Source organism: Amphiura filiformis, chromosome 12 (assembly GCF_039555335.1).
Source record: "Amphiura filiformis chromosome 12, Afil_fr2py, whole genome shotgun sequence".
NCBI lineage: Eukaryota > Metazoa > Echinodermata > Ophiuroidea > Amphilepidida > Amphiuridae > Amphiura > Amphiura filiformis.
Window position 1 is genome coordinate 3,119,466 of NC_092639.1, and position 27,617 is coordinate 3,147,082.

General features: G+C 36.2%; 2 protein-coding genes across 2 annotated transcripts in view; one reads left to right on the forward strand and one right to left on the reverse strand.

Annotated features, from left to right (window-relative positions):
- Nucleotides 1–27,617, forward strand: part of LOC140165660 (UDP-glucuronosyltransferase 2A1-like) — a 455,852-nt gene that overhangs the window by 297,325 nt on the left and 130,910 nt on the right. The gene's annotated exons all lie outside the window — the stretch shown is intronic.
- The window catches only part of LOC140165663 (rab-like protein 2A), a 47,037-nt gene continuing 35,417 nt past the window's right edge, over nt 15,998–27,617 (reverse strand). The window contains exons 6-8 of the mRNA XM_072188960.1: nt 20,064–20,161; nt 18,366–18,449; nt 15,998–16,418 (exon numbers count right to left, since the gene is read on the reverse strand). Coding sequence (XP_072045061.1) covers nt 16,308–16,418; nt 18,366–18,449; nt 20,064–20,161 — 293 coding nt within the window. The 3' untranslated portion in view covers nt 15,998–16,307. The remainder of the gene's footprint in view (nt 16,419–18,365; nt 18,450–20,063; nt 20,162–27,617) is intronic.

Genomic DNA, 27,617 nt, shown 5'->3' on the forward strand with positions numbered 1-27,617 from the left:
GGTTGAGAACTGGAAAGCCTCAGCTTGTGAGTTGAAGCTTCCTGGTTCTCAACCCTTGATATATCTGTTGGGGTATTTTTCCTGATATTTTCTTTTACATTTATTCTGAGGTCAATAGAGGTCAAGTAAGTAAAGATTGCTTGATATCCATGAACCTGTAAATGATCAGCAATGAAAGTAATAATATTACACGGTCATCTGAGGTCAAATATTATATTTTCATGAGACCTTATTTATAACATTCGGCCGAAGCCAGGCTAAACCCAATAGTGCTCAGAGGCTACTAAATTCAAGGGATGCCATCCGGATATGACGGGACAGGGATATGGGAAGAGGTCCAAACTCACATGTGGCACCGCGGGGAATTGAACCCAGGCCACAGTGGTGAGAAGCGAGTGAGAAGACCACTGCACTAACCCGCCCTCCCTGGTGAAAATGATTCCTGAAACAAGGGTCATTGGGTTCAAGTCCCATTGAAATATGTCAAAGCATGTGGGAGATGTAGGCTTGTCATTCTTGTCACACCCCCTACAGACGGACGGAGCTCATTTCATAGTCCCCTCCCACACTCATTCCTCATCACCAGGGACATTGGGCTATTCCATGTAAAATCAACACACCCCCTGTGGAAGATTTTGGAAATATCTTCCACAGTGGGAGTATGAATTTCAAATCAAATGAACACATTAGCAATTCAATTTGAAACACACCCTCCCTCAGTGGAAGATTCAGGTTGAATCTTTCTCAGAGGGTGTATGAAATTCAAATGGAGCTGCTTTTGTGTTCATTCCATTTGAAATTCATACTCCCCCCTGTGGAAGATATTTCCAAAATCTTCCACAGGGGGTGTGTTGATTTTACATGGAATAGCCCATTAAGTGCCTCTATAATTGAGACCAAATTAAAGACTAGTATGACATCCTGTGAACCAGTCCAAAAATGCAGTACTACGCAGGTCAGCAACCAATAATGCCACGCTTTTGCCCTGCTGTCAGACGCAAACTAGCCTTTTGAATTTAATGTAGCGCCATGTTTGCAGTAATCTTATATTAGTCAGTACATGGAAACTTGGGAATGAATAAACTATCAACAAAATAATTCTATAAAGACATCAGATTCAGATTTTGTTTCTTTATTATTTACATTATTCCAATTTCTATACAATTTCTATACACTAGCATAATACTGACATGACTGCTGACTAACAAACTTATTTATCAGGTGTACAAACATTTTGGTTGAACATCTGCACAAATGTGAGCACTTGCTTGTATGGCACTGTTTTCAAAAGGGATACAAAACATGTAGTACAAAAAAGGAGCCATCGTATTAGGATTTCCAAAGATCCAGTGAATTTGTAATAGAAAGCAAAATTAAACTTCATGTGAAGGTAAAGTTCACTAGCAACAACAAATCTTCAGAGCAATAACATCTGCTGAAGACCCAGGTTGAGCCGGTGAAAGCGCCCCAAATTTGAGTGAAGTTGTACATTTACCGCTATGTATGAATATACATCATTTCTGCTCCATGGGGCCAAAGGAGGCATTTTTGAAAATTGAGTTACTATAATGGTTCTAAAGTTCTGATGCTTTGTGATGTGTATTTTCTTATGTATTTTATTGTTTTTTACTCCATATTTTTGCCTTTATATCTCAATTTCAAATTTGCCACCTTTGGCCCCCATGGATCAGATCATGTCACATTTTAGCTTTTTGACTGTTTGTTGAAATCATGTTACACAGGAATTTGCTTGAATTAAGAGAACATGCATCAGACATAGCCATTAACTATTAATTCTATATGCCACCCTCTTTAGTAGCTCACCTACAATGGCAAATAAATACATTTCACTTTTAAATAATTGATATGCTGCATGCCCTCTGGCTCTGATCCCAGTTCTTTCAATTCAAGCAAATTCATACGTAACATTGTTTTAACAATTGGCTATTTTGCATTTCGCAAAAAAAAATCATACAAAATGAATTGACCCAACCTGTTCTGAAATTGTTGACATTACAGACGATGGGAACTTGTACATCTTTGGAAACTCAGCCACATGCCAAACTGAGTTCCGATACATTTCATGTTACCCTTTAGTGGCGAGACCTGCTTAATATAGACGAACAATCGTAATGTTACTTAATAATAGGTTAAACTTAATAATGTAAGCCTAAGTTCTATCATAAGGATATTCAAGTTGAAATCTATACACCCCTAACGAACACAGGGGGGTATAGATTTCAAATTGAGTCGTTTATCTAAGTAACCGCATTTGAAATTTACATTTCCTGTAAACAGCCCATTGACCTCCTAAGATTTCAAATGGAAAAGGGTTACCAAATGGACCACAGCAATTCTGAAGACTAATGCTATGCTTTATTTAAAATTACATACCGTATTTCGTCAAATAAACACCCCTGGGGGGCATTACATTTTCCCAAGGGGGGGGGGCGTTTATTCAAGGTCAATTTTAGAACGATAATTCCCATTAAAATCATTAGGTAAACTAAAAACACACGCTAAAATGACAAACTATGAACTAGAAACACTGACTTCTGGCTCACTTCCTGGTTTCTGATCCAGATTTTCGCCAATTATTGACGCTATTATCGACCATATGCGCAACTTGGTAAGCTTACTACACAAGATAGCATGGAAATATCGGCATTTTTAAAACATCTTGGTTGAAAAAAGTGTTGGGGGCGTTTATTTGAGGGGGGGGGCGACTATTTGACGAAATACGGTAACTGCATCATATTGGGTATTTTAATATCAGTCAAATCATCTATTATAATCAGGACATAACTGATTGAAAATGAAAGAAACCCTTTTTTTTTAAATGTTGAATATGGAATGGTAACAAGATCACACAGAAAGCAAGATACATAAATTTATGTAAACCTATTTATGTCAGGAATGAGCAAAATGGGAGTGAAAGGCAACATGTAGTACAAGCAAATAACCAAACAAGCAAAATAAACAAATAAGCAAATGGAAAAATAAAGCACACAAACTTCAACAACAGAAATCAACCACAGAAACAATCTGCAATGGATACTTAAAATTTCACTGAAATATTGTATAGGTACAATTCCTTTCACAAAATTCAAGTACTTATCATTACGCTCATGAAATCTGCTGAGTTTCCCCTCCCAGTACACACACATGCTGATGAGCACATAACCCATGTAAAAGGAATCCTGCTCATTAGTTTTACAACATGACTCGTAATCAGTGGTGGTGGCAGGTTTTGTTTTTTTTTGGGGGGGGGGGCATTGAGGGAGCAAAGTAAATTTCAGGGAGGGGGCAAAATCAAGAAATTTTGCGCAAAATTGCAGTAAAAAGTGGGAATTTTTGTAATTTTGGGCTTTTACTGGGGGAATGGGGGCAACAGGGGGGCATTTGCCCATGGTGCCGCAACTGCTCGTAATGTATACATATTTTAACTACATTTTGCAATACTGTAAGGTACATATTGCCATGGTATTATCAAAGGGGCAAACTACAGATCACTATCAACCATTCCTATTATGTCTCCGTCATTGTTAAATAATTTGTACACTTCGTTTCATTTTGAGTTTGGTACTGACGTCAGTTCCTTGATGCAATTGCGTTGCAGTGTGCCAACTAACAGCCCTTGTATGCATGTGAATAAGTTCTGTTGGATTAGGTTAGCACCAGTAGTGAAATATGCACCTATAGTTTGCTCAGCTCGAAATAGGCTGGATTTGGTAGGCTTCTAACCAATACGCCAAAAAAGTAGACTTATGTTAAGAGCGACATAGTTGACCTGTCTGGTCTATATTTTGCATGTTAAAGAAAGTAGATAAAGTATAGGACTTGAATTAATCATTTGTGATGCTTTTGGCAAGATGTCACAAGACAATTCTCGAGAAAAAATATATTGATATTTATCCGCGACGTTATAAGGCCTGCCGATTAGGAGCTGATCAACCATTACATCAATCCTAAACTTGAGGTGAAACAAAAGTACAGTATTGTGATTTGCCACTATGAAAAATGTATCAACTTGCATATGAGTACTGTCCCATGCAAACTTCTCTTTACAGTGTATGCAGTACACTGGAACAACAAACAGAAACCAACAAAATGTGAATACAACTTGTACAAACACTTCACAAGTTTTATGCTATATACCTTGTATACCTTATGCTAAAAAATGGGCTATTCCAGTTGAAATCCATACACCCCCTATGGAAGACATAACCTACTTCTTCCACACAGGGAGTGTGAATTTTAAATGGGATTACCTGAATGGGTGACTCTATTTGAAATCTACACTCCCACTGTGGGTGATTAAAGTCATGTCTTCCACAGTAGGTGTATGCATTTCAACTAGAATAGCCATTTGTTTTTTTTTGTTTTTTGGGGGGGGGGGGGTCAACATGTTAAGCTTATAAACATGCATGACAGCAGGTACAAGAAAGTCAAGATGAATTCTGAAATAACAGGTGCAAAATAAATGGACGGTTTGATTTTATGAAAGTACCTTAGCTTACCCTGGAAATGTTTTACCCATAACCGCACAAAAGGGGTGCAGTTGTATCAATTCAGACTAGCAATGCAATTATACAAAGCGGCTGATATAACAAGCCAAATAATCCTCCAGTATTTTCTTCTTGATAACTTGTATGTTTTGTTTGCTAAAAAGTCAATAATAGTTTTTTTAAATTCTTGTATAAAACCTAAAATGTGAAATACAAAACAAATAGGTGTTCTGTCTTGACTATGTATGTCCCATTTTTCAGTCAGTAAAAAATAATAACACAATTCTATGTGCTGAAAAAGAAACTACAAATATGTGTTGCACCAATTCATAATTTAGAATAAATCAAAGTTAACTGACCACAATGAATGATACCAATGAAAGTTGTAAACAAACACTTTCTTCAGGGTCTAAACAATTCTTAACAGTTTTTACAGATCTACTCATTTCACTTTTGTATGACAAAGTTTATACAAGGAAAGATATCAGGGTTTGGAGGCACTGCATATATGTGACGTATCATGTCAAAAGGAGACACTTTTGGGCAGGTTATCAATTTTGAGGTTTTTACATATCTTAAATATAGAGATATTTTGCTCCACAACATCGTTTTCCCCAATGAAATAGGATATTCCTAAGCGAAGATATTGAGTTCGTAAATTACGGTATTATAAAATTGGAAAATGAGATATCAACGTTTAAAAATATTATTGACAATGTTGAGAGTAGGAATTCCCTTCAAAAATGTCTCGAAAAATACAAGATGCCAGTTATATTCCGGTCTGAAATGATCAGACAATATTTTTAACATTAATAACTTCACAAATTCCTAATAAACCCAAATTGTGAAAAAATCACCCCGGTGCAGATTTTTGGCTATTTCTCTATTTACGATCCTGCCCAAAAGTGTCTCCTTTTGACATGACACATATCTATGGTCAAATGTGTAACCACATTTTTGTATTAAATTTCAAAACTACTGTATATAAGTGGCGATTTTCGCATACAGTTATTTTCGCGAATTGGAGTGAGAGAGACATTTTTGTGATTATTATTTTCACAATTGTCTAGTCTTGCCCTATACTTGCAATACATTATACATATATTTGTGAGGTGTTAATTTCGCAGATGGCTCTCCATTCGCGAAATCCACAAAAATAAACCCTCGCGAAAATTACCACTTATACAGGAACAAATATTGATGTGCAAGAGCTACTCCACAGCTATCCAAATGGGCTAATCCACTTAAAGGACATACTCCCTCTGTGAAAGATTTTGGAAATATTTTCTACAGGGGGAGTATGAATTTCAAATTCAACTGTATTTGCAACCCATTAGCCAACTCTATTTGAAACCCACCCTCCCTCTGTGGTAGATTCAGATTGAACCTTTCTCAGAGGGGGTATAAAATTCAATTGGAGCTACCTAATGTGTCCATTCCATTTGAAATTCATTCTCCATCTGTGTATATTATTGTGTGGATTTTAAATGGGATATCCCAATCTTACCAAGCAAGGTTCACAACACATTCGACACATTATTTATCCAGTTAGTACAATACAAAAGTCATAAAACAGCAATACTCATACTTGCAGAACTTATTTATATGGAAAACAAGAAATTCCTGGTTGATTGGATGAATGTTGCCCAATCAGTCTCCAGCAGAGTTGTGATGATATTGACTTTGAGTCCCAATCACAAGTGGATGTCAAGTAGTAAGAGTTGTTCTTTATTATTCCATCCTATTCCTGAGATCGGCGTGGTGGCCTAGTGGTTAGAGCGTCCGCCTCACGATCGGGAGGTCGCAGGTTCGAATCCCGGCCGGGCCATACCAAAGGCTTTAAAAATGGTACCTACTGCCTTCTTGCCAGGCGCTCGCATTGAAAGAATGGAGTAGGGAAAGTTAAACACATGGCTACCAGTGGACTAACCCCCTGCTGTAGCTTTTCTGCTTGCAGACATGTGGCCTAGGGTTATGAAACGGAGATAGGCGCCGCCCAATGGGCCGAAAGGATTGGGAAGGATTTAACTTTTAACTAACTTATTCCTGAGATCATTTTAATAAGAGGATGTCCAGGTTTAGACACCTACCAGACATAATCACAAGTTGGAATTTGGAATTCAAATCAATTCTATTATTCTCATCAAAATAATTCTACAAAAAGCAGCTAGACATTCTTTAACTTTACACAGCTTCCTTTAATAACCTGCAAAACACTTGCAATAAATTTCTGATGAGAATCAACTTGACTCTAACACTGTGTAAACAGTGGCGTAATTAGGGTTGGTAGCGCCTGGGGCAAGAAACAAAATTGGTGCTCTATCCCCACCCAAGAATATCTTAGACGCGGCGGTGTGGGAATGGCATCGTCATTATGATTTGGCGATTTGGCACCCCCTAGTGGTAGCACCCGGGGCATGTTGCCCCCTCTCCCCTAGTTATGCCACTTTGTGTAAAAGATTATATCCCTCTTCTCATCTTAATGTCAATATCATCACACCTCTTGTTTCTTACGGAAATATTGGTTCATCCAAATTAAGGGTACATCAGGTTGACCAGAATGATTATGTTCAACATTTCCAAGATAATTTTAAAGTCTACAAAGTATAACGATACTTACACATAACCAGACACATAACCATTCAAACAATCTCTTTGTAAGAGGCCGTACAAGTAACAGTGATAGGAGATACAGTAGTCTGACTTGCTGGACCCATTTCCCTTTTACCCACCTATTCACACAGTAGGACATGAGAACACCAATAGAACACTGAGAACCCCACAGAGAAGAGTAGCCTTGACTTTGCAAGACCCTTTTTATCACCTCCACCTGTGCATTCCCCACACTCCACAAAAGATTTGGAAGTGTCAAAACAGGGTTGCTAAAAGATTTCAGCCCGAATCGGGTCAAATAATCGAAAAAGTCACCCAATTTTCTCTTTACGATTGGTTTCTATGGGGCAGGAAACTATCGGAAGTCACAAGAGCCAATGTTGAAAAGTCACCCAATTGGTTTCTTTGGGACAGGAAATTGTCAAAATTTGCGGGAAAAATCTTCATAAGTCGCCCAATTGGGTTACCAAATCGCAGGTTTGGCAACCCTGTGTCAAAGGTATGGTGGTATCCCTGGGGCAGGTGGGTGGGGGATAATTGGGTCTTTATCAGACTACAGATACTGTTAAACACACACAAGGTTAGAACCACAGGATAAGATTTCATTTTACACACTGAATTCATATTAGTCTACAGAGAGTTATTCCAATTGAACAAAAGTTAAATAATCCAGCACTACTTTGAGAGGGGAATAAGCACCATATCTAAAAATAACAATTATCTTGTCACATTTATGGTAGTACTCAGGTTCTTAGCTAGCATTTGACAAGTGCCCGTCATTTTAACCACAACTTCCTGTCCAAAATTTGACAATGAAAACATTAACCAGACCTCTGCCCCTTCTGGGGGTTCAGTCAGTTCAAATAGCTTTTGTTATAATTGATTTACTTGTCTGGTCTTGATTTGAGTTCACAGGACATATTCAAGCATTATTTTTAGAATTTGGAATGTCGCAAGCATTAATTTTGCTTGTCCCAGAAGCAAACCTGTCCAAAATGACAGGTGGACAGCTAACACCCTGGTAGTACTACTGTCTGATGGTGTATTATTATATGTCCAATAGTAAAACACACATTGATGTTCTTTTCCACTGGTCTAATTTACAAAATAATTAGAAAATAATGAAAAATACCATTTAACTCAGATAATTCAATACTTCCAAGTATTTCATTTCTTCTACATGACAAACAATTCAATTCATAGAATCTTGGCAAAGAAGCCTTTCAAGACACCAATTTTTATGAATTAGAAAGACCCTTATTGTTAACAGCATACATTGTTCGCAAAGTGATACATTTCTTGGTATCCTGCAGAATTACATGAAAGGATCTACTACATAATTAGAGAAGGAGAACCGGGACTCCCTATACCGCCACATACAATTTCACCATCAGCTATGGGAAGAAAATTGGGGTTATTCGGATCCGTGCCGACTGTGCGTGGCAACAAACGAAAACAATTCTGCATCTCATCTGAAGCGTCTGGGTACTTGCGTGTAGGTCGCATCAAGTGCGTCTCTCAAATGTGCCCATCATCCATATCGCGAATGCCTCGGTCAAGTCCCAGTTCTCCTTTTCAAATTCTGTGGGATCTACCCAGCTTTTTAGGTAAAACAAATATCCATGAGCATGAAAATCTTGCCAATCCTTTCGATTTGAAAATTTTGTGAGATTTTCATGAGCGCAAATATTTCTTGCTTTACAGTTTAGATTTTTACCAGACATTATCAGCCTACCTTTGTGGCTGATGCAGAGTGCAGAATTGCCTACATTCATGCCTTTACTACATATTTACTACCGGTATTTGCTACATTTTGACCAAGAAATAAAAATAGCATCCATAAAAGAATGTGTCAAACACTCAACAGGATTCATTAATAATTATGTCAGCAATTTGTTTCTTCTTTTCTTTATAAAAAAAGGTTTCAATTCTACATCAACATTTATCATTTTCATTAGGTCTGCTTATCACGACCTAACTCTTGATGCATCAATGAGTGACCATGACGATGACATGCTTTAGTTTGTCCTGACTGTGATACAGCATTAACGTTGCACTGAAACTCACAAGTCACTTAGTAATGCTCCGGGAGCTAGAAAGATGCTAAACAAACCTGAGGAACCATTTCACAGAAGGAGCTCCTTAATTCATACCAGATGACTAATATTCTCACCCTCAAAACTAACATTGACTTATTAGTAATCAACTAATTTAGTCATCGACTAATCAAATTTTAAGTGATTTATTAAAGATGTACTTCAAGTACCTTTTATAAAATTTCCAGAGAGTTTACAATTCAATAGTTACTTTCATACTAACTCTCTTCAAGAGATTGATGATGAACATATATGTGACACGATCTGGTCCATGGGGGCCAAAGGCAGCAAATTTGAAACTGAGATAAAGGTAAAAATATGGAGTAAAACAAACCCCAATAAAATACATTAAGAAAATAGACATCAAAAAACTTCATAACTTTTGAACCAAGTATGCTAGACCTTTGTGTTTTCAGTAAATGATAGCCTATTGTATGTATAATGTAATAATTACAGTAACTCAATTTTCAAAAATGTTTCCTTTGGCCCCCATGGATCAGATGATCAGATTGTGTCACATATACAAGGCTTTAAAAAAAGCTGAATGCCAAGGCTTAATTGTGTTACCATCCATCCAAATTTACTTTAATTGGTTGGCAACCAATTAAGCAGGTCTACATTATGATAATATTTCACCAGTCTACAATAATATTTGAGTTATTATTTTGCCTGTCTGTTATTACAATAATTTATTTTAAACTGACAATTTTCATGGGTGTAACTTTTGAATAATTTTGAACCATTTTAGCTGTTTTTACAATGTGTAATTGTAAGCGTCCTTAGATTGACCTATACACATAAGGAATGTATGCACTTTGTTATTTTTGAAGCAGCTGCTTGGAAAACAAAAATAAATGTTACATGAAAATTGTTTCAATTTGAAGGTCAAGGTAAAGAATATTAATATTCTGGTATGTTACAATAAATAAGGGAAGGGTCACCATGACAACATACATGTACAAAATGCAATATACACAATTCTGAGAATAGATCTGCAGTGAAGGTTGCATCAACAGTGCTAAAAAAGTGTGTGAAATCTATCATGAAAACCTTTGATCCCTTGCTGCAATTGAAACTCACACATTATTCGCAATGAGTTCAACACAAAAGATGCCGCCATGGCTTCCAGGGCAGGATTTTTTTTTTATTACAGAGTGAAAACAACATTTTTAGTGATAATTTTGTTACAAAAACTGCAAAAATGTTTTTTTCTTCTCATGTATGAAATAGGTTAATAAATGCGGATCACACGTTGCTCAGGAAATTGTACAAAATAATGGACTTGTACTGAGATGTTGATGTGTCTAATGCGATTAGATGCATCAACATCTCCGTATGTATGCATTTTTTGTACAATTTCACACCCAACAAGTGATATGCGTTTATTAACCTATAAATCAAGTTTACGATAATTTAATTTGATTCACACAAAATAATTTGTTTACGAAAATACACTTATCGATCATTCTCTTTTTATCAAGCAACTTGAGATTAATTTCCAAAATGGTGTATACGACCTTTTGTGCCCCATTCTTCATATTTCATACAGTTACCATATTAAATAGTTTATTTCTACAATGAAAAACTGTAAATATTATTCTAACATTCTATATTATTCTTATTAACCTTTTATCTGAGTAACAATGCGACATCACTTCACAAATAAATACTGACCAACAAAAAAGATCAGTACAATAATTTGGTTAAGGCTTTTTAGTCCTGAACATACTATACAATAATCAAGGTGTTCAACAGTTTGGTGTGTCATATGTGACAAAAAAAATCCACATTTGGCACACATCATTTGAAGAATGAAATGACTTTGAAGATATTTTCCACTGAATCTCTTCCAATTGAAACAGCAAACATTTGCTTTCCTCTTTGAAAGTCTGGATCACATTAATCCAATGCTATCAGTAGAGATGTAACAGAGATGTTGGCAAGGTCAGGCGGTCAAGCGCTTGCATGTCACACCAAACTTTTAGACCATTTTAATTTAACAGTTTGTCTCAAAGCCCCTGCATGCATTAGTAAAATTGAGTAATGAGTAAATTTCAGTTTTTTTCCAGCTGTTTTATTTTTTTCCCCAATCCACCACACAAAAATCTCACGTGAGACCTCGTCAGACGTCAAAATAGCCTAATTTCAATAAAATTCTTCCATCTTGACCAAAGTGAAACCTCCTTGAGAGATGAAAAAGTGGTCTATTCTTGTCAAAAAGCTTGTTCCACAGATTAAAAAAAAATCTTTAAAAAAAAATGCATTCCTCATTAGGTTTTTAACTTGGGAAGGGCTTTGAGACAAACTATTAAATTAAGGTGGCCTTATGGGATCTTGTCCAGGAAATAGGCTATGAGGTATCACCCCACCTTCCAAATTGTTTTTTCTCTTTTTCTGGCAATGTTAACCCAAACCTTGGATACACAGTACCCAGACTGTAATATATTATTAGTACTAACAATTGATTTACAATTTTCTCAATGTTTTTAAAAGTCATAAATAGGATATGTTTTCTGAGTCGCATTCTTAATATTATTACATAGTAATCATTGCCAAAGTGTATCAACTCACAGCAGCTGAAGGGAGTATCCCATTATGCTTTGCGGTACCATAACTTAATGTGCCATAGAAAATGTACACAAAATCCCTCACTTCAACTTTAAATAACTTGCTTAAATCAGAGAAGCTTAGACTTTTGTTTGCAAAAATATGACCCCTAAAGTATTGTGAAACTATCCATAGCTCTCAATATCTAAGCGGCTCTTGTTTATATTTTGTATACATTTGCTATGGGGCATGCATATATACTGCAATGCATGATGGGATACTCCCTTAAGCTGATGTGGTATCAACTACTTTGACGTCACTTGATTAGATAGTTTAAGTACAGTTTAAAAAATCCATGGTAATAATGAAGTTGATGAGCAGCTTGTAGGTAACCAGAAAATAAACATGCCCAAGAATAATATGTGACCCGCTCTAACAAAACCCGCCATAAGTCGCACTCAGCCATTTCAAGATACAGCGAATCAAAGTTGGGGAAGGGGTGAAAAACCTTGCAGATTTTGTTTTTCAGTTTTTAGTAATTTTTGATTCCTTAATATGTTGACTTTAACCAACCATTGAAAACAAAATATTCTTTTACATCTAAAGCACCCTAATCTAGTATTTTCTGAGCCAAATAAAGTCTTTAACATGGCATTTTACAACTTCAAAGCCATTTTTTCTTGCATTTGCCTTTTCTTTATGTGTCGCTTCCCCCTTTCTCGTTGAAAGACCATAGACTAAGGACCACAAGTCCCAGAAACATAATTTTGGTATCATGAAAGCTGAAGACCTATTTGATTTGATTGATTTGATTTATTGATAATCCAGGCAAACATACATACAATAGCAGAAAAAAGCCATAAAACAATAAACACAAATACAATAGTCAACAGGGTCCCTGGCGGATTCCCTAATAGCGAACTAAATCACTTTGAAGTGGGTCTCCGATAACCCCGTTGACGAAAGATATTATATATAAAAAAGCGATTAAAAAAAATAATAATAATAATAATTCTAAATGATGACATCAAAAACTCACATTTTCAAAATTAGTGACTTATGTCTGGTTTTGTGGTAGCGGGTCACATATGTTGTAAAAGAAAATTTTATTTGTGTATTAAATTTTGTATGATGTTAAGTTATCCTTGTGCATGTTTGTTTTCTACATTAAATGTCGACACATTTTATTTTCTTCTTGTTGATAGCTATATGGATCAAGTATTAAGAATAGGTTGCTGCTCAAATATTTTCTAAATAAGAATTATTTGGTAATGATCTGCATCTGTGTCATATCATTAAAGACTGCCTTGTGTGGTTTTTTTATTATCATCTAATTTGTCGGCAGCATTCCAAAGTGGCGTATAGTGGTTTTTGGTCATTGTTTTTTAAAATTGGCACATATGTTTTTAATAACCTTTTCTTTCATTTTGCTAAGTCTCAGCAGTCACAATTAGCTAATTAATTAATAATTAATAAATTAAATTTGGCATATGGTTACAAAGTGAAATTTTGTGTTTTCCATAGTGGCGTATTGACCATACACCACTTTTTACACACATTTTATAATAGTAAACAAACTTAGAAATATCGGCAAAAACCAAAAACATTGCGCATGTCATAGTGGCGTACACCTCGCTACATTCCATAGTGACGTTATCGGACTGATACGCCACTATGGAAGAAAGCCAACAAATAGTAACACCATAGAGATTACACAGCAATCGAGGTGGTGTAAGGTTAACGTTAGGTTAGGGTATTGTGTTTTACATGTTTTCCATAGTGACGCATAGTTTTGTACTTATTGTTTTCAATTTACCAGTTATAATGTGTCTTTCGAAAGTTATAGATAAAATCTATTTATAAAATATAATGATTGTCTGATTTACACAACTCGACTTCAAACCCCATTTTCTTGATAAGTTGTTTATTTGTGGTACCCCACTATAATCCAAGACAGAGATAAAACGAATTTATCGCGTCTGACGTCATCTGTCAATCAAACTCGAGTTTGGTTTGTTTACAAGTGTCGTGATGACGACTTGCTGAACGCGGAGGTATAACCGGGCGTATTATTGTTAATTTTGCACCTTTAAACATGCAAACCATCTCGAAAGTTAGGTCTTTATAGTAGGAAACTTTCTTTTGCGAAGGCACCATGTCAACAATGCCTAGAAAAGCTGCTTTTTGCCTTGTAAAAGTACGTAATTTTTCGCCATTTGCTGCTATTGCTTTTCTCCGATCAGCACCAGATAGATCGGTCTTCCTTTAACGCGCTATTAACCTGTGTTATCCAATCAAGGATCGTAATTGACAGTGACATCAGACGCGATCAATTCTTTTTATCTCTGTCTTTAATTATATAAGCCACTATGGAATACAGCCGATGAAAATCACACAAAGCAGCTTTTTGAGTATCCGATGCAGATGATGACATGTGTCAACAATAAAAAGCCATCCATTATATAAATCAGTTGCTAACATTTTACTTGGCAATTTCTGCAGTTTTGATTTGAACATAACACCAACACCAGATATTCACAAATATCGTCTTTGGGCAGGAAAAACCTCATGTGTCATTGGCCCCTGAACATGTTTAAAGCTAAACCTCCTATGTCACCCATTGGCAGTATTGTTTTAAACATGTTCAGGGGCCACAATCACATAGGAGGTTTTCCTGCTCATTATCTTGGTCAATTCTTGCTTGATTTTCACGAACATGGTGTCAAATGAGAAAGCAAAATCCAATTAACAAAATTATCAGGTTGTTGAACAGCAAGGATGGCTATAACTGACAAGTTTCTTTTTGTGCCTGGTTTATAATAGCTAATGTTTGTTTAAACAAATCATGAGGAGCAATTTGTTCTCTTTAGTAATGCAAACATTTTTCTGAGGAATACTTTATTCTTTTCACTGATCACACACATAACACCTGTATTTATATCATTATGATTTTCACATACTGATGAACAACAGATTATTAAAAGCCATCCCTATACAACTTGTGAAGTACACTGTATGATTTGCCAGCATGAGTCGCAAGTCTAGCAACCATGGCCAAAATGGTGTTGCACAGCAAAAATGTGATATTGGCTTATTCCAGTTGAAATTCATACACCCCCTGTGGATGACCGAGCTAACATCTTCCACACAGGGAGTATGATTTTCAAATAGAATAGACAATTGGGCAACTTGCATTTGATATACTCACTACAGTTGTGGGTGATATAGGAATAGCCATCTACAGGGGGAGTATGCATTTCATATTAATTAACCCTAGCCAATTCAATTTGAAAAACATACTCCCTCTGTGGGAGACTTTTTTAAATCTGTGACAGGGGTATGGCAGATTCAAATAGAATAGCCCAATGGACTAGAATAGGTTACAGGGTGTATCAAAAAGAATTGTACCTATCAGTTTTTGGTGTTAATTGACAAGCATGTTCTTCAATATGCAACAATGGATCCTCTTGAAATGCTCATTATTTATGGTTTGATGATTTTTTATAATATTCATCAATAAAGTAGCTCCTAAGTTGCATTTTGTTGTGGCAGTCTTGCCTATAATCACTGGGAATTGACACATACCAATAATTTTGATACACCATGTATTTATCTGGTTTTCATCAGTATCAGTGAATCACAACAGCTTAATTTCCTAACACAGCACAACAAGAGCTTTGTAAAGTATCAGATATGTTCCTTGGACATCAATTTACAAGTAAACTTAAAAAGACAACTGGTTACCTGATTTGTGGCTCAATTGTTCAATATCATTTGGTCATTTCACAAGGACTTATGCTCAATCTTAAGCTTGATTCATCACACATGAAACCCTATTGTATCAAGCACAAGATCCACCACAAGTCTTTGTGAACCTGACCATCACAGATTATATTCAGATGGGCTATTGAATGAACACAAGCGCCTGATTTCAAGTCACTCATGACACATGCCTACAGGGAGGCTGCATGACGCAGCTGATCCGAGAATCAATTCTCGCAAAGATTCTCGTTAACAGATCTGTGTGAATCAATTTTGACTCTTGTTAACTTTTGTAGTTGTCATAAAACATGCTTTGCAAAAATCAAATGATTCTCGCAAATATATTCTGCTAGAAACAAGATTGATTCCTGTACTGTGCAACAAAGTTCTGACCCTGACACATGTGCATTTATATGTGCGTCTCAAATGGCACATTGTGTTCGTTCAATTGCCCATCCGAGATTTTGTCTACATTTAACCCTTTGTAGACAATAATGTTATACCTTCCTGTTGACATTACACAAGTTTATCAACTGCGACTACATGCAGTCCACCAATATCTGTTTACGACTATGGTAGTCAACATCCAACCATTTTGGTCCAAGATCCATCACAGGAACCAAAGATCTGCCCTGTGCTACAAATTGCACAATTTCAAATCCTCATGCATGAAGTACAGCAGGCTTGCTCATCCACGTTGAGTTCTTATTATCAACCAGCTTCATTCATCACATTCTTCATTACCATGACCTTGTGACCCCTGACCCCAAGTTAGTTAAGGTCATGATGTTCCAGTAGCTCCTGTGTCATTCTGTTTTTCTTCTTCTTTTTCCTCTGAGTTATTAGCTGAATCTAAACCACTGTCTGGTGATAGTTTTAAATCATCAAAATACTGCAAGAAATATTACAAAAATCCAGAGTGTTAACTTCAAATGGATGTAATCACATACACATTGTAATATTACGGAGACACTATACTTTATACTACATCATCAGCCTACTACACTTAATTGCTTAAGCCATTTTTTTGTAATTCTGAGAACGAAGTACAAAATATGGTTCAAGCATTCATTTAAATACATTTATTCACCAATCTTTGCACAAGAACAACTGATAATGATACAAATTAAAAGGAATAATCCCAAATAATTACGGTAATTACATACCTGATGCATGTTTGAATCACATTTTGTACTTTGGTCTCATAATAAATTACAAAAAATGACTTAGACTCCTGACACAATCAGACCAAAGTTGGCAATAATGAAATTGAGCTATAGATAATTTTCGTAATTGACCACTTCGTCACAGTTGGCGACGTTTGACTCTGCTAACTCCAATTTAGCGGAGCAGAAAACTGAAAGCGAGGCCAAAGATTTAATTACATATTCCCAATTATGAAAGTTAATTTGATAAGTAACTATATATAAGAACTATCTAGATGAGCCTTGGTACATATCGTTATGAATACGGCAGACAGCCGAATCCGGATTCGTCTTTTGGTAAATTCATTTTACGCATGCATTACTTTTGAATGAGAGAACAAGGGATCGATGTTGTACACAACAGAGGGCAGCATGTCAATTTTTTAACGGAGATCAGATGATAACAGCATAATAAGTAATCAAAAGAGGGCGGCATACAGGGTTAGCTGACGGTACATCGCAGTACGGGCAACGACGGTAACCGTTAAGAAATCGATATGCTGCCCTCTATAGGTGTAGCATTGATCCCTTGTTCCTTCCATATACGTGCTTACCTCAAATGGTTGAGTATCAACGCACAGGCTTTACGTGCACAGTTTACCTATGCACGATCCTGGAACCTAGGATTGATTGCAGATATCAGAACCGGGGATGGTCCCCCTTCTCTTTTCAAATAGCTCTGACACTTAACGTGCACAGGGTTTGACTCTTCCTGTACACGGGACCAACGTGTAATATTCAAAAGTAATGCATGCGTAAAATGAATTTACCAAAAGCCGAATCCGGATTTGGCCGTCTGCCGTTTTCATAACGATATGTAGTACAAATAAAATAGAAGTATATTACATTTAGCATTTTGCTAATTTTAATCTTTCAGTTTTCTGCTCTGCTAAATTAGAGTTATCAGAGCCAAACGGCGACGAAGTGGTCAATTACGGAAATTGTCTACAGGCAAAAATATCTATCAAAAACATAGGAAAATCAACATATAAAAAAATCATAACTTTGCAACCACGTCTGCCAGGGAACATTCAGGGATTTCAACATCAATAAGTGTGAGTACTGAGCAAATTAGAAATAGTAATAATTCAATTTTCAAAAATGCTTTCATATCCTCATTGAAATGGTTTGGTATGATATTAAAGTCTGTATTCGCCAATCGCATGGTCATATCAAATTGAGTATCTACCCGCAAAGTGCATGCTCTGTGTGCGTAAGCCTGTCACATGCATGCTTCGCTTATTGCGTACGCTTTACGAAAGTGCGATAAACAAAAATGCACATTTTGAGCCTGCATTTGCAGGGAGAACCTTGATTTGGTAGCAAAATGGCGGATCCGTGCAAAGGGAAAATACCTGAACTTACGCTATGTTTAAAAGAGTTTACAAATCACCGCATACGGACAAATGGCAGACAACTACTAACAAATCATCCTTATCTGCTTTTTATCATTCTTACCAAAGAGGCTGCAAAGTTACAGAACTAATTTACAGTGCAAAACCGTTTTCGCCCTGGTCAGTGCCTGAAGTTGGCAAATCGCACAAGGCACTCTTTGGATATTGATATTATAGAGCCGGTTTATATTTATCTTGGATTCGTCCATATGCGGTGTACACAATGACTCCATCACTCACCTCTAATTCCCTCATCACTTCATCCATAAAATCTGTCGAGTTGGACTTGTACGCTACAGCTGCCTTAATTGCATCTCGAAATAACTGCAAAAACAAAAAGGAAACATGTTTGAAGCAAGACAAAGATGCAAGTCATTTATGTACCCAAGACACAAATTGTACATCAACAAAGTGGGGAGTAAATATGGGCGAAGCCCCGAAAACTACAAGGATTGGTGGGTTGGTGTAGTTGCCATATCCCGGAGAAGTGGTAATGCCAGGGCCTGGAAATGGCTAACTGTCAGTGAAAATACGACTGGAGATGGGAAAGGAATGTTTACCAGCCCATGATGTATCTTAAATAACATTGTACTCTGGTTGTGCAGACGTTTGGCAGCTAGGAAGTCCCACTCAAGGCGTTGAAGTATCTGTGTAACACTAGTCTTTCTTTCATAATTGTTGTAAACAAATCTAGCTGCTTGACGCTGCACTGCCTCCAATGCGTTCACCTGCTGTTTGACGTACGGGTTCCCACGCAACTTTGGTCGTACCGATGCCTGGTAGCCTTTACTTTTGACATGAGATGGACAGGATGAAAGATTACGTCTAAGGACTCCCAAGCTGCTTCGTGCGCTAGCAGTGACATTTTGAACATGGTCTTTCCAATCCAGTTGGTTGGTGATGGTGACTCCAAGGTATTTATGCTTAGATGATTTCTGGATGTCATTCAAAAGTCTGGAGTCTGACATTCAAAACAATACTGCATAATTACAAGAAATATATGAAAAATTTCTTGCATAAAAGAAAATTTTGGTTAGTACTTTAAAGGCGCATGGTCCAATCTGTTCATGTTCTGTTTTCTATCTTAAATTGAGGCCTACCATTGAACTTTGAGTTGTATTGCTCCAGCAGATTTGATGAGAAGCAAAAACGTGTATAACAATTGACAATAACCTAAGAATAGTACATACACTTTCGGCATGGTTACCACAATTCACCATATTTTTGTTCATACCATCTAAACGAAACATATCTCGGGCATTAAATTTTACCAGGGTAATTCAAAAAGTTTGAGCTTTCTTCTGATACCAAAATCTCAGTTTTGCTTAAGGGCTGGGGTATGAACGTTTGGACAGTATTTATTTTGGGACATTAGAGCACATCAGACATATCGAATTGCATTCTGAATACGAAGAATGTCATTCTGATATCAAATAATTTTATTTTTTGAAATTAGCAATTTAATACACATTTTATGGCAAATCATTAAAAATTGATATTTTGATATTTAACAGTACTTGAAGTAAACTTTATAAATCTGATGATTTATACTTAAAGTGTATGTAGGTGGGATGAAAAGCCGACGATCAATTGAAAATTTTGACCTTTCGTATTGAAGATATGGATTATTCTGAAATGCTAGGATCATTCACAGGTAATTTGAAAAAAAAAATTATGAAAAAAATGTGAATTTTTTTTCCAATTTAAAAAAAATTATATCTGAATGATCCTAACACTTCAGAATAGGTCCAGTCGCCAAAAACTTTGAAAAAAATTGATTAAAAAACAAAAATTTTACCAATATTGAATCCGATCCGATATTAGCCAATATTATAAAATCAATATCAGATATCGGATCTGTAGACAAATGCCACATAGGTTGAGCTCTACTATTTGGATCAATTATTTCTGCAACCTTCTGGAATCAGGCCTACTTACTTTGACTACATTAGTTCCATCAGCTGCTGATACAAAGTAAAATGGCAGATTGTGTTTCTTTGGAAAGGCAAAAGACTTGGATGTGATCTTGTAGTCAACTGAAGAGAGAAAGAAAGAAACAAAATGTGTCAAATGCATTCTACATATATGAAGAGCTTTGTTTCAAAACCCCTTACATCCACTTCAGCAATTTTGAGAAAACATCAATAAATCATCAAAAAAAGTACTAATGGGGTTTGCAACAAAAGCAGGTTTTGGCGGAATGCTTATGTAGGATGAGCATCCCGCCAAAAACTGCTTTTGTTGAAAACCCTCTTATATCAGTGATTTTTCGGATGATTTTATTTATGTGTTTTCAAAATTGCTCAAGTGGATGTAAGGGGTTTTGAAACAAAGCTCTTCATATAAAGGAAGTATTTAAAGGGACATAAAGAGATTAATCATTGTCAGCAAAGATCTGACTACATGTATGCTAATAATATGTGACCTGCTCCCACAAAACCAGACATAAGTCACTAATTTTGAAAATTGAGTTTTTGATGTCATCATTTAGTATAGTCTTCAGCTTTCATTTGATACCAGAATTATGTTTCTGAGACATGTGATTCTCATTCTACAGTATTTCAACATGAAAGGGGGACGCGATACATAAAGAAAAGGCAAATGCAAGAAAAATGGCTTTAAAGTTGTTAAATGACAGTTAAGGACTTGGTTTGGCTCAGAAAATGCTAGATTTGGGTGATTTAGATGTAAAAGAATATTGTTTTCAATGGTAGGTTAAAGTAAACATATTAAAGAATCAAAAAATAATAAAAACTGAAAAACTAAATCTGCAAGGTTTTTCACCCCTTTACTAACTTTGACTCACTGTATCTCGAAATGGCTGAATGCGACTTATGGCCCGGGTTTCGTCAGAGCGGGTCACATATGTACCACCCATTTATAATTCTTCCCTAAACGACACTTGATGAATCTGCCAACCCTGCAGAGCAGTCACTGCCAGCCAATGCATTTAAATGACCATCTATTTCATTCCAAAAATAGCCCCATCTTCATATTTTATAGGATTTTTTTCTTTTTCAAAACACATAATTCTTCCCCAAATCATGGAAATGGTAAATTATTCCATCTCCTTTGGGGACGAATAATGGAAGAATAGACACCCGGATTTAAAATAATCAAATTTGTGATTTGAGTTATAAAATTGTCTGATTGTCCACTTTTCAAAGGTGGTGAGTGGTGACACTAGACTGGTAGGTTTGTACAGCATTGTCAATATACCGTAAACGTTCGCCTAATGGCGGTATGGAGTTCATGGAAATGAGAGAGCGCCATCCCTGTAAAAGCCGACTATTATCACTGATCATTAAGGGTGCGTGTAGTTAAAGGATGAAACCTATCGACACATACAATTATGAGCAAGATCGAACAAACTTGTTCATGATAATGCGGTAATCATTCACCTGATACGTTGTGGCCCAGTGAGCAGAGCATTAGACTATAGTGCGAGGATAAAGAGAACTTGTGGAGAAGTTTGATGGTTCGAATCTCATGCAGTAATTTCTGATAGATTATGATGTCTGTCAATGTTTTTTTTTCTTATTTGAGGAAATGTTATTCTCTATTTTCTTGATTTTAACTTCAACATTGTAAATTATATAATTTTATCATTTTATCTTGTATGTGTCTTTTTTCATGATTCTTTGTTTTTTCGTTTCATTTTAGAGTAACTCAGTCCATTCAATCAAATGTTGTAATGAACCTATTTGATTGTACAGGCATTTGTTATGTGTGTGAGGCGAACTGTCGCGTGCGACCAGTCTTTCAAGTCGCGCGGGTGTCCTTGCCTATGCATCAGTGGTCATAAGAGGTATATCATTTTATTGAAAGGGGGTCCCAAATATACGGGGGTCATAAAGTCTTGGAAAGAATAATAGCAGGGGGTCATAAAATGTTTTATGACCAAAATGTAGGAGTCACACGATGACCATAGAAAGTGTGTTATTTTATTCAAAAGACTGATTTCAATACAATTTTGGGGTTTGGGATCATAAAATTTTTGTTGCCGAAATAGGGGGTACGCAATTTTATTGACGCGGACTTTTTGTAAATTTGGGACCCCCCTTCCGAAAAAAATGATAGCCCTCTAAGAGGATTCAAAAGATAACCTCTGCCCCAATAATCCCTAGCTATATTTGTTTGAAACTGTTCCACGGAGGATGTATCATAAATGACCTATAAATAAAATTTGAATGAGTGAACGAACAACATCATACAACGACCAACTGAATAGAGGCTGCGCATATGACTTATCATCCCGTAAATCTAGTGGCGGACTACTCAAATGCATTCAATAAAAGCATGATTGCATCTACCGCAACAGTTCGTCTCACACACATAACAAAATGCACTACGATCAAATAGGTTGATGACAACATTTGATTGAATGGACTGCACTGTGCCATGATTACGGGAAGAAACCGGTCCAAATCTTTTGTTTGGAGCCAATCGATAAACGCAAGGCCTCTATATTTTTTATTTTTTTTTGGCTAGGAATCCACAACACAATGAACGTTTTTATAGTTAGACAGTATTTCCGTTATTTAGCTAAACTACCGCGCAGTCTAGATTTGCAATGGTTAGAAAAACATAAACAAATATAGACAGCGTGGCAGTCCAACTAAATACCGCATAATCTGGCTCACTATAAACACGCTCAATGAGAACTTTATGTTATAAAGCGCTTTGGAAGGCACACAATACCCCAATGGCTTTCCATATTATGTGCACTCAGCAACTATTCAGTATCGAAGCCCGGTATCGAAGTTACGTAATGTTACTATGTCAACGGGATGACGCGCTTAAGTAATGAACCACGATCGAAACAATCAGTACACAAAAAAAGGCATACCAAAATAGCGTGATCGTAATGATCGCCATATAAACAGTGCTTGGTTCCGATACCATCACGGAGTTGCGTAACTACTTCGTGGTCTGATAGTTATATGATCTGATCTACTTGAGTTCGATCCTTTTAAGAAAAGAAAAAATAGCTGATCATTTATAATGCATAAATGAATAAAGTAATGTAGTTACACAATTTGAAACATTGAGGCCGTTCTATTTTTCAAAGGTCATTTAACTGTTAAATGTAGTGGAATATATCACGCATTGATAGGTACTTAGCAGGTGGAGCAAATTTTGTCAGCGGGTTTTGTTGCCGTTTGTTACGCAGTACCTATTTATCTAAAAAAGAAAAAAAATTAAAATTAAATTAAAAAATTCACAATATTCTTTTAAGTAAAATGGGGACAAAATCCAAAACATTTCTTGACCCTTCTTCACATAAAAGTGGGGGCAGAAATCAAGATTCGAACAAGTACCATTCACCATTCAAGGCGCACCCTCTACCGACTGAGCTAACGGGTCAGACAATAGAAGGGTGTAATTTTGAAGTGAAGAATATTAAAAAATATGAAGAAATTACAATGTTATAAAAAGATTTACCAAAATAAGGTATAACGTATGAATCGATTTACAAATTAAGTCCAATGACACTTTGAGAAAGAATACCTGAAGAAACCCCAAAACAGTTGCTACTCTAGCAACTAACCTAGTGACCTTAAGTATTGGGTCATGTCACGATATTTTTTTCTGAGGCATTATGTCCAGGTTGCTCAATTTAACATACACGTATCCTTAATGCTGTTGAGATTTTACAAGGATGGCGCTCTCATATTTCTAAGAATCCAAAAGCGCCATTAGGCGAACGTTTACGGTACATCCCTTTAATGTTACACTATTAATCTTATTAACCTGGAGCTGTAACGTAGGATTCATGTTTAAATGATTTTATTTATGAAATGATCTTACAAAATGTTTTGTTCTGCCTGCTTTATACATGTACATTGTATCAGGATGTAGCTCCAGGCTTCAAAGTCATTAAACTTAGATTATGTGAACTTTAAGAACATTAGTGTGTTCTACTGCATTAAGGTTACACGAAGAAACGATATAAAAAAGCGTATAAAAGGCGTATAAAGTTGTTCTCTAAAACCGCGTTTTCTCAGCAATCAAATATCGCAGTGAGTCAAATATTGGTGCGTGGATGTATCTTAACATTATTTTTGTGTGTTTATACAAATTTTTAGAATCCGTTTGAAAATCCTTCGTTTAAATCATTTTTACGCACCATGTTCACAAGATCAAATATCGTTCCATGCAGTTTTTTCAAATATTAGCTCCGTATAAAATCACGCCGAGTGATTGTTTTCCTCTTATTTGTATTGTACTACAAATCGACCTAAAAAAGAAATAATGTTGCCATGGGGAAGAACCAAATACAGTACCGATTAAATTTTATTAGCACGTTTTTGGGAACAATTTTCGAGAATCTTGTACCACAAAACACTGTTTTGTTACAAATCGATATCTGGATTATGGAACGTTAATTTTGATTTCTAACTGCCTACATTATTTCTCAAAAGTATGTCGATTCCTTTACCATTTGAATTTCACTCCAAATTTAAGCTACTTTTGCAAAAGTCGAGGTTTTTCGCCATCGATACCTCCGACATTTACAGCGGTGATGAGATTGTTTATCATAAGAGCCTGGTATGCACTATTCCATATTAATCATGATAATAGTCAGTTTGAGATCAATCGATTTCACAGGTCACTCAGTAGCTCAATCGGTTAGCGCGCTGGACTCACGTTCGTGAGCTGGAAAACTTTAGTACATGTTCGAGTCCCTATTAAGCTACTTGCGGTTCCGCCATTATGCACTATGTGCGGGGAGAGCCTCGAACTGGCAGCATACATGAAAGGAAGAATTATGTAACCTTACACAGAACGTTATGACTAGTTCAATTCCCATTCATGTATGCTGCCAGTTCGAGGCTCTCCCCGCACATAGTGCATAATGCATGAACATGCAAGTAGCTTAATAATAATCCATTCCATCTATTTTATTTTATTTTTCTCTCACTTTTTCTTTTTTCTTGTTAGTTTCTTTTCTTTCTGACTGCAGCGATTGATTGTTTTTGCCCGGTTTTTTCATTATATAATTCAGGAATTTTTAGGCTATACTAGTCTAATAGGCGCGCCTATGAATATATTTTTACAAATTAGATTAACAAAATATTGGTTGTTGGTTTTGTTACTGTTGTTGTAGTTATTGTTGTAGGCCTATATATTGCATAATCAGGGTATAAATAGGCATACTAGGCCTATAGCCTATAGAAGCATGGATTTATTTCACGACAGATATCATCCAGGATAATTTTAAAATTGAAAATTTAGAAAATCCAAAGGAAAATTGCCGAAAACGGCTGCCCACAATCACCCCCCCCCCCCATCAGCCCATATGGTCCTATCTTGGTCGCCCCTTCCGTATCCCTGCAACACACGAGCCGCGGTTTGTCCGTGGCCCTAGTTCAGATTGATACACTATTTGTACGTGTGATGAGTTCATTCTTTTCTGCATGGCTGTTTCCATTATTAACTTACGCCCCTCTGGAATCAAGCCTTGAAAATCAATTGCATTTAACCTTAACCACTATGTTATACAAATGTTTTATTCAAAGATTTCATCCCACTATTATGCAATTTTAACCACACACTGCAATGTCGGCAATTATACAACTGCAGGGGTTAAATTCAATGCGATTATTGAATCAAATCTTACAAACATTTAAAAAAAATAGATTCGCAAGAATTTGTAACATTTGATGATTCACCTACCCATGGAAATCTCACAAATATCTATTGGTAATATGATAACTGAGAATTCATTTGATCTTAAGAGAAATTGATTGCACATTATTTTGCTATGCACCTGGCAAACTTCCATTCAAAGTGCATGGTTGTTTGAGTTTTGTGTGCAAGACCTTGTATCAAAACCACTAAGCTAAGCTAAGAGGGGGGGAGGCACTATTTACGGGGGGATTTTAGGGGAGACATAAATATTTTGATTTACTTGGGAGAGGAGACATGACAGTTTGACCTTAATATTGGAGGGGGAACATGAAATTATATACAAGGAATGGAGGAATCAAGGGAAGATGCAACATTTTTGTTCGAAAATATGTGAAAATCCTCTGCCCCCCCGGCGTAGTGATCCTTCATAAGCACTCCCTGGGTAAGCATTGCACGCAAAAACCTTTGTAATACTCAAGCTTAAAGCAAAAAGCTTGATTTGCTTCACAGTGACGCCCCTCAATTTTTCTTGAATTTCTACTCTTTGCATGATTGTAATGCCCATGGGTGTACTAAAATACCACATGAAAGTCTAAGTCTGAAGTACTTTGATTACAGTGTAATTTAAGTAAATGAAGTTAATAACTGCGCATCAGTTATTTGGAGGGCATTGTGAAAAATCTACACATTTTGCTTTGGACCTTGAAATATCCGTCAATTCCAAAGGTGAAATGTTTAGATTTTTACAATGCCCTCCAAATAAGTGATGCGCAGTTATTAACCTCTAATTATTCGGTTTTTATTGCTACATGCCTCAATAAAGTCCCAACTAACAATGAAGTAAATTTGCATGAACATACATCCATCAAAGGTTACGCAAAGCGCAACTAGCGCAAATGTGGCACCCAACTGTGTGTACTGCATCATGAATCTATTTATCAGTCTACATGTATGATGTTATGAGTCTTTGCCAATTATAAGATGAACAATTATAGACTTGTGGCTGCAAGAACCAGTGTCATATTTTTAAGGACTTTCATTTTATATTCAGTACTATCCTACTATGGGCTATTCCAGTTAAAATCCATACACCCTGTATGGAAAACATGCCCTTAATCTCCTCCACGGGGGTTGTAGATTTCAAATGGAGTCATCCATTCAGGTAACCCCATTTGAAAGTCCCAACCCCTGTGTAGAAGATTACGGTACTGTCTTCCATAGGGGCCATTGGGGGTGTATGGATTTCAAATGGAACAGCCCCATGTGAATACTGACATTTTCAATAGCTGATTCAAGGCTTTCATAAGTGACATTTTCCCAATGATCAACTTCAAGTGTGCCATTACATGTGCATTACCATTATATTTTGAGATGATATTTTGAGATGATCATGACAATGCAGACTATAGAGTGGATAATAGTGATTGCACAATGGTCTAAAAAATGAAAATAGAAATTTTCCATACAAGAAACTGCTTATTTCTTTGCTGATTCATCCTCATCTTGAGAAGTTGCCCCGACTGATAATTCATTTGATTTTAAGAGGAATTGATGTATGTATTGAATTTGATAGCTCTTCAATTTGATACAGTTGGGACAAATTTGTTCTACTCTTATTCCTAAAACATGCCTATTCAACATTAGCAAGTATGCTTGCATCTTTACCATTTCCAACATTGTTACCAATGTGGTGTTAAAATGTGTTTTGGTTTTGGTCAACATTTTTCAATAATATTTAAATGTTGGCTTATAATAATTTTAATTCATGAACACATTTTTCATGGAATACTAATATTTTAAAAATATTGTCAAAATGTTTTTGTACAATATTTTTGGCAAACATTTTTACATCAAGAT